General features: G+C 36.7%; 1 protein-coding gene across 1 annotated transcript; it reads left to right on the forward strand.

The window, feature by feature from the left end:
• The first annotated feature begins 803 nt into the window (after positions 1 to 803).
• On the forward strand, positions 804 to 6,694 carry LOC141612329 (DEAD-box ATP-dependent RNA helicase 18-like). The gene is made up of 11 exons (XM_074431080.1): positions 804 to 1,396; positions 2,828 to 3,064; positions 3,195 to 3,425; positions 3,508 to 3,587; positions 3,674 to 3,779; positions 3,895 to 4,008; positions 4,501 to 4,599; positions 4,729 to 4,818; positions 5,072 to 5,178; positions 5,267 to 5,410; positions 6,010 to 6,694. Exons 1-11 carry the CDS (start codon positions 977 to 979, stop codon positions 6,278 to 6,280), a joined length of 1,899 nt encoding a protein of 632 aa, XP_074287181.1. The 5' UTR covers positions 804 to 976; the 3' UTR covers positions 6,281 to 6,694.
• The last annotated feature ends 1,974 nt before the right edge of the window (positions 6,695 to 8,668 follow it).

Below are 8,668 nucleotides of genomic sequence, written 5' to 3' on the forward strand. Positions count from 1 at the left end.
CTTAGTTACTCTTCCTGGAAAAGAAAATTTGTGCGTGTTAACCCTGTGTTTTCCGAATTCCGAATTCTAGCAGATGTCCATGTATACATTTTTTTACGTTAGCTAAAATTAGTGCGGCAAAAGGGTAAAGTTGTGAACACTCGACTTCTTTTACCATACTATTTACAAGAGCTCTTGAGCGACTAGAGTGAGTTATATTTTGTGTATCGTAACTACAATACACTAAAGACTGAATACTACACAACCACCAGACATGAGATAGCACCTGAAGTTGAACTTCTTTCAATTTCAGATAACGACTGAACAATTACGAACATGACGATATCAAAACAATAATGTTAATAGAACATTAGAACATAAGGGATACAATAATTGCATAATATATCCCGTGTGTGTTTTCTATACGTTTTATTGCATGTAAATGAAATAAGCTCTTCAATATTTTTCGTATCGACTTTTAATATTTCCTTATATCGTTTGACTTAAACAATTGTAGTATAAGCAACAACAAACAGTAAGTTAGATCAGTCTGTCTCATTGAAGACGGTCACTATCCGTCACAAACTGAAGACGGATAGTGGCTCTCTCACAAAATGCAAGTGGAATGGCAAATGAGGGTGTCCATTTCCCCCACTTGCACTATCCATTTGCATTTTGTGAGAGTTATACTATTCGTCTTTAGCTTATGACGGATAGTATCCATCTTAAATGAGAATTTGTGAAGTTAGATACCGCGTGCTGTGCTGTAAACGCGCATTTCCAACTAGTAAAATAAAATAAGAATTTACAGTTAATAATCATCCATTGACATTATAAAAAAAAAAAAAAAGCAAATAACAGTCGGCGAGCACAAAAATGCATCAATGTAAAGCCCTAAATCTAATTTGAAGCCCTCCCCACAAATTGCCCCCTATTAAAACCATCAACAAAAAGTAAAAACATTTCCCTTGACACAAACCCAACCCTCGCAAAAACAATGAAAACCACCACGAAAAGGAAAACCACCAAGTCGGCGAAATCAATGAAAACCACCAAGTCGCCAACCCTCGCTAAAGCAATGAAAACCACGGCGAAAGCAATGAAAACCACCGAGTCACCAACACTCGCAAAAGAAATGAATACCACGGCGGAGGACACCACCGACGACACCAACAGAGCTCTAACAACCACCCCTTTCTCCAAGCTCGTACCGGCTTTATCCGATTCGGTTCTTGAAGCATTAGACCAGTGCGGTTTTCACTTTTGCACGCCGGTTCAAGCCGCCACTATACCTCCGCTGCTCAGCTACAAAGATGTGGCGGTTGATGCCGCTACCGGTTCAGGCAAAACCCTAGCTTTTGTTATTCCTCTTGTCGAAATTCTCCGACGCTTTTCCACTCCCCTTAAACCTCACAAGGTTTGCTCTCGCTCTCTTTGTTTATGCCGCCACTTTTTATTTTGTTGTATTCGGTATCGAGGATTAGTAATGTAATAAGGTAAACTCGGAAATAGTATCGAAAATTTTAAGCCAGCCTTCGTTTCGGCATTAGTTGTATATAAGGTAAACTCGGAAATAGTATCGGAAATTTTAAGCCAGCCTTCGTGTATATAAGGTAAACTCGGAAATAGAATCGACAATTTTAAGCCAGCCTTCGTTTCGGCAATTGTTGTGTATAAGGTAAACTCGGAAATAGAATCGACAATTTTAAGCCCGCCTTCGTTTCGACACTAGTTGTATATACTGTATTTTGGTAGTAGTATTTTTTTTATAATTGGAATTGGAATTTTGAGCTGTAGACTGATATTCTGTTCTTTCTGGTTTAATTTCCGCTCATTTCACCTCGGTTCTATTCAGTTCAGTTAAGTTTCATTCAATTAGTTCAGCTGATTCAATCAGCTGAAAAGAATAGGGCCCGCGTATACTTAGATTATCGTATGCCCCAACCAATAAGAGGCCTTGATTGTGATTCTTCTTAGACTTAGGGAGAATATGATCAATTCTATTATTCTCATTGGGCATAGTACACGATGAACGAGTACACTCGTTATATTAAGATTTCCTCTACAAGTGCTATTTTGTAGTCTTTTGATTCTATTAGTGCAATGTAATAGACAACAACAACAAACAACAACATGAGAGCCTTAATCCCAAAATGATTTGGGGTCGGCCGACATGAATCATCCCATAGACCTATAACTATCGAAGAAATTTTGGAAGGGTGAATTGCTAATTTACTCTTTGTTTGGATACGAAAAAAGAGTAGAGAGTTCTCTATGTCGAAAAGATTTGAATTGGACTTGTATGAGCGAAAATTGATCCTTCCATTTCGATCATCTTAAACTCACTCAACTCAACTTGCTAACCAAACTGGAGATTTTGTGCTCCTCTCATTCTCTCAAAATTCTTCTATTCAAATAAAGGCTTAATTTGCTGTATAATTAATGATTGTTTTTCTAGGAAAATGTAAAGTATTTATAAGTTTGTAGTGAATTTGTATAAGGTAGGAATCCATCTTTACACAGATCAAGTGTTATTTGTCCTAAGACGATGGAAGCTATTGCAGCAGTTAGACTTATGTTATTCGTTGCCGGTTCTAAAACTTCGAGTGGGTCATTCTCAAATTGATGAACATTTGTTAATACTAATATTTTAGTAATTACCCTTCTAAATCTCTAACTGAAAAAACTGCAAATGGTGGGGATGATGAGTTTATGGCAGAGGTTGGGACTTGGGAGACCATACCCTGCCAAACGCAACGGGTATCCAAATTATCAGCTGTATCCCTTGTAGAGGGCTTCATCAGTTCAGGTATGCTCATTCATGTGTTTATCTTGGACTATTTTGCAGGTGCTGGGGGTAATTATCTCACCCACCAGGGAGTTGTCAATACAAATATATAATGTAGCACTGCCTTTTATTTCGACCCTGCCAAATGTGAAAACTATGCTTCTTGTTGGAGGAACGGAAGTTAAAGAAGATGTCAAGAAAATAGAGGTAAATGGGGCAAATGTGTTGATCGGGACACCCGGAAGGTTGGTTGACATCATGGATCGAATGGACGAGTTGGACTTCCGTGACCTTGAGGTATGCATTCTAAATTTCTAATCAAACTTTTTTTGTTGAGTTGTGAGGTGTGACCTTGAGGTTGTTTCAGCTCAGTGTAGGGATTATACTTATGTGAGTATTTGTGTTTTTGTATTGCTTGATGTTGTAGGTTTTGATTTTGGATGAGGCAGACAGACTTCTGGATATGGGGTTTCAAAAGCAGTTAAATTCAATTATTTCTCGCTTACCGAAGCAACGTAGAACTGGTCTGTTCTCTGCGACACAGACGGAGGCTGTTGAGGAACTTGCTAAAGCTGGATTAAGGAATCCTGTTCGGGTTGGAGTTCAAGTACAAACAAAATCAAGCACTTCTAAGACACCGTCGGGCTTGCATATTGAGGTATCGAGGTTCATAAGGTTATGTAGATCACTCGTACGTTCTGAAGTTGTCTCACTTTCTGACTCTTATTTGTGTTTCGCAGTACCTGGAGTGTGAAGCAGATAAGAAATCGTCGGAACTAGTTGACCTTCTTGTCAAGTATAAATCCAAAAAAATTATAATGTGAGTTTCAAATTTGTTCTGTCTATAAAATGTCCTTGGACCTATTCAACTGGGGGAGTTGACATATGGTTGATGTCTTTGTGCAGATACTTTATGACCTGTGCTTCAGTTGATTACTGGGGAGTTGTTCTCCCACGGCTTTCTCTTCTAAAGAGGCACTCGTTAATCCCTCTTCACGGACAAATGAAACAAGTATGAAATCAAGTATCTCACTGAGATTTATGTCTTAAATGATATTGCCATAATTTAATTATTGTTTCTGTTGCTGTATATTCTTACTTGTTGATGATAATTTTTACTTTCCCAGAAAGCTAGGGAGAAAGCATTGGCTTCATTTACAAGTCTTTCAAATGGCGCTCTTCTCTGTACTGATGTTGCTGCTCGTGGTTTGGATATCCCAGGCGTTGACTGCATCGTGCAGGTAAGAGTGATTCCTAGGACGTATATATTGAACTTTGAAGTTTATATTTTTCTTGAAGTTGATTACTGTGAATCATTTACTTGGATAAAAGTACAAAAACATATTATTTTCTATTTTTGGCTTATTTCTGGGGCCGAGCAAAAATTAGCTGTTACTTCCTCTGTTCCATATGGTTGTATACTTTTTTCAAAATATGTGAGTGGAATTCGGAAAAATGTATACAACCATATGGAACGGAGGAAGTATCTTATTTGGAGTCTGGGTTAATATTGGGTTTCATTCAACAAAACCTCATCTTGTCTGACTCTGGCATACTACCACTGTAGTTCTTTAGTTCACTATTTTGCTATTACGATTGTGTGGGAATCTTCAATTTACCATGATATAGGGCTTTAGCCTTTTAGGTACATAAATGATGGAGTTACATATCAGCACGAAGCTCTATATTTGAAATTGCATAACTTAATCATATCGTGTTCTTTTGGATTGCAGTATGACCCACCCCAAGATCCAAATGTATTTGTTCATAGAGTAGGACGAACTGCACGATTGGGGAAACGAGGAAGTGCAATTGTTTTCCTGTTGCCTAAGGTAATTTGAGATGTATGTTCTATAGCTTCAGGTCTTCAGAGCGATGGTTGGATATGAAGGGTGAAGCTCTATGTTGGAAATGTATTTATTTTCGTAATCGTTTTGTTTGTTGATTGTATTAAATTGTAGGAGGAAGCCTATGTTGAATTTCTGCGTATAAGAAGGGTTCCGCTTCAAGAAAGAAAGTGCTCTGATGACGCTGTTGATGTCGTTCCGCAGGTGTGCATTTGATATTTGGAGTGTTACTTCAGCGCCTCAGCGGTTTTTTGCTTTATGCATATATATAGGATAGCTTAGTTAGTGTCTTTAACTCCATCAAACATTTGTATATACCTAAAAGTTATATCTTAAACACAAATACTCGTGTATCCTTCTTTTAGTTATATGGTTAATGGCTAATTGATTTGTTTCATGAGACTGTTACACAAGCAATGGAAAACTAATCCTTCGTCTTTAATCTGGTGTATCTCAGATAAGGACTGCTGCAAAAAATGATCGTGATGTTATGGAGAAAGGACTTAAAGCCTTTGTCTCCTTCGTCCGTGCATATAAGGAGCATCAGTGCTCCTTTATATTCAGGTACGACACTAGGAAAATTTGTTTTGGTTGATTACATCTAATGGATTTCGTCCAAAACTTATTAGTGGTATACTTTTGTCGATTGTAGGTGGAAGGGACTTGACATTGGAAAGTTAGCCATGGGTTTTGGGTTATTGCAGCTTCCTTCTTTGTCAGAACTGAAGATGCATTCTCTGTCAATTAAAGAGTTTACTCCAGCCGAAGGTGTAAAGTTGGAGGAAATCAAGTTTAAGTAAAAATTTCCTAACCCTTCCTCTCTGTCTTACCAGCCTAGTTTTTAGCTATTCTCCATCTATCAGACTGAAGTTGGTGGTATTATATATGGGTCTGAGAATCTGCTGCATCCTGGTGTCGGTAATCAAGTTGCAACTGTGTCTAGCATTTCAATGAATTTTTGGCAACCTTGAAAACTTTCATATATTCAGTGTGATCTTGGACTCCTGGCATAAATGTAATGCCATGCCAAATTCAGTTTAGAGTTCAGCTTCCACTACCGTCAATTTCTTCGAGTTGAAAATAAATTCTTCAATAAAAGGTCATACACATCTACAGAAGACCGCAAAATTAATGGAATGCAAATTTGTAGCAGTCGAACACAACAAACCATTTCCAAAACAAAAATCACTAGGGAGATGATGTTTTTGCACACCCTATATTATGGCGTTTGTCCATTCAGTGTTCTGCTAAGGGGTTTAGCTTCTCAATGGAAATATTGATTATCGTGTAATGCTATATTGAGCCTTGGCATGTTATGTGCATGTATTTGTTTCATGTTCTTGTGGCAGTCTTGCATAAGTTAGCTTGAGCCAACTGTTAACTTTTTCGTTTCAGAGATAAATCTCGTGAAAAACAAAGGAAACGGAACCTGCTAGCAAAGAAATCAGAAGAAAACCAAATGCCAAAGAAACGTAAAGCTGCTCCAAATAATAATCAAAGTGCTGAGATGAAGAAGAAAACTGCAAAGCAGAGACGTGCTGTTCAAAGTAAAGAAGACGATGATGACTTGACCCGAGAGTATAGGCTACTAAAAAAGTTGAAAAAAGGCGCTATTGATGAGGATGAATATGCCCATTTAATGGGAGCCGATGATTTGCTTGAATGACCTGTTTCATTGTTCCGTTTGATGAGTACTTATCGAGAGATTAGCTTTTTGAGACTACAGGCTACTTGATGACAAGGATGAATTAACTCGAGAGTACAGGATACTTCAGAATATAAGATGTTGAAGCAAAGGCTATTGATGAGGATGAAATGATGAATATTCCCAAAGAGAGCCGGCAACTTTCTTGGTGAAGATCTACTCTTTTATGGTTTGGGGTTATGAGTAATCTTTTGCCGAGAGAAATGTTGTTGGAGAGTGTTTAAATAGTTTGTTCTACGATGCCAATTGTCCGTCAACGGAGTCTTAGTGTTTCTAGTAATCTTAATTAGGATTGTAGCTACATTATCGTTCTTTACAATTTTTTCCCAGTTGATAAATATTCAGAACCTTATAAATCAGAACCTTTAAATTTTATATGCAACATCTTTTTTCCGGTAATATAGTAGATTGGACACTTTATCATTCGATTTTTTTTTAAATCGACTTCGTTGGATATTTTTCTCTAATTGCAATTTACCTAGAATGCATTGAAGATGTATTATTGTATTATTAGCTTAATGCAAGATCACCTGTCCCATTTTTATGTCTCATCTTGTGTTTCATTAGCTTAAGATTTTTACACATCACACTTCAAAGGATAAAAATGGCAATAATAAATAACTAAGTGTTTATGTGTCATCATCAGAAGTTATGGGACACGAAATGGGACAGAGGATCTCCATTGAATTTTTGTACATGCTTTATTGAATTGTTGCTACAAACCGAATATATATATATATTTTTTGCCACTGTAAGCACTATAATAAAAAAAAAATTGAATGAAATTTCTTCGAACATGCTCGACAAATGTTTTCTTTTATGTATTTTATTAAAGAGCCATCTAATTATTTAAATGCAATTTATTTAGCGGAATTAAAAAGTAATTATCGTATACGAAATAGTGAAAAAACTAGTTTAGGTCCATTTCGGTCCAAGACCAGACCGGACCAAATATTTCGGGTTTGGTCCGATCCAAGACCGAAAGTTTTAGGTCCGGTCTTCGGTTCACTAAATTTTTATTTCGGTCTTTAATCAGTTCGGTCCGATCTTAGACCGATGCTCAACCATTAGTATTCCTAACAAATTATGAATCATACTAAAACAACTCAGGTATGCATAACGCATATCAAGATTTACACAAATTCTTGTTTGTCACGGCACATATCCGTCACTCTTGAGTGACGGATACCATTTTATCTCACAAAGTACCCACTTTTTCTCTCTCTGCAACATTATTCATGTGGTCCCCCTTTCTCCACTAACCCATTTTATTACCATTTTATCTCACAAAATATCCGCCACAAATGGTAACCCGTCACAAGGGAGACCAATTGCAAGATTTAAGGTCTATCTCCAAAGATTGTGAATTATTTGCTATTTTAAAAATGGATATACCCGTTTTAGGAGAGATCAACATCTACGTTAACCATGGATCTCATTTTAAATTAGACCTGACAAAATTAATCTGACCTTACTTGATTGGACACTCGAACTGAGAACCGAAAAGATTGGGCCCAACGTGGCCCAACATAGATACATTCGACTATTACAGATAAATAACTTAATACTCCCTCCCATTCACAATAAACCTCCCATTTCATTTTGGCACAAAAATTAAGGAAACACACTACCCCACCATATAATTAAATTTGGACCACACAAATACACTACCCCACCATACAATTAAATTTGGACCACACAAACACTTACCAAAAAAAGAAATAGGGAGGTTATTGTGAATAACCGAAAAAGGAAATAGGGAGGTTTATTGTGAATGGGAGGGAGTAATAAAGATCAAAAATTACCCCGAACCCAAAATAACCGGATCTGACTTATTCTAACCCAAATTCTTATAAACTCCAAATTAACACGACCCAAACTGATCCGACAAGCTCCTAAACCAGTTGTCCCATTATTTTTTTATTTTTTTTATAAGGTAAAAAACTAGATTGATCCTCGAGGGTAAGATCAACCTATTTCATCATTTCGAATGAATGAGGTAAATTGAAACCGATTGTCTCATTGACAAGGCTTACTTTCAATACAAGGGAGAATTTATTCTTGGAAAATGAAGATACTCCTTAATTTTGATACTAAAATTTTAATCATTGCATCTCAGTTTTACGGTCATTTATTTATCTTTTGATTTTGGCATGAAAACCAAAGAAAGGCAGAAGACAAATGATTAGATAACAGGTGGACCAAATTGTGTAGATATCAAATTATTTATCAAAAATATTCATAAAATAAAAAAAAGTAAATAATTAACTAAGACATTGGAAATAAAATAGGTAAACAAAGAAATGAGGGGATAAATAGTAGGGCAGAGCAAAAAATCCGATTATCCAA

Source organism: Silene latifolia, chromosome 11 (genome assembly GCF_048544455.1).
Source record: "Silene latifolia isolate original U9 population chromosome 11, ASM4854445v1, whole genome shotgun sequence".
In the NCBI taxonomy this organism is placed as follows: domain Eukaryota; kingdom Viridiplantae; phylum Streptophyta; class Magnoliopsida; order Caryophyllales; family Caryophyllaceae; genus Silene; species Silene latifolia.

Coding starts and splice junctions, on each gene's coding strand:
- LOC141612329 (XM_074431080.1), top strand. CDS start 977: ATGAAAACCACCACGAAAAGGAAAACCACCAAGTCGGCGAAATCAATG. Junction 4,009..4,500: donor GCGTTGACTGCATCGTGCAG/GTAAGAGTGATT, acceptor TTTGGATTGCAG/TATGACCCACCCCAAGATCC. Junction 5,179..5,266: donor CAGTGCTCCTTTATATTCAG/GTACGACACTAG, acceptor TGTCGATTGTAG/GTGGAAGGGACTTGACATTG.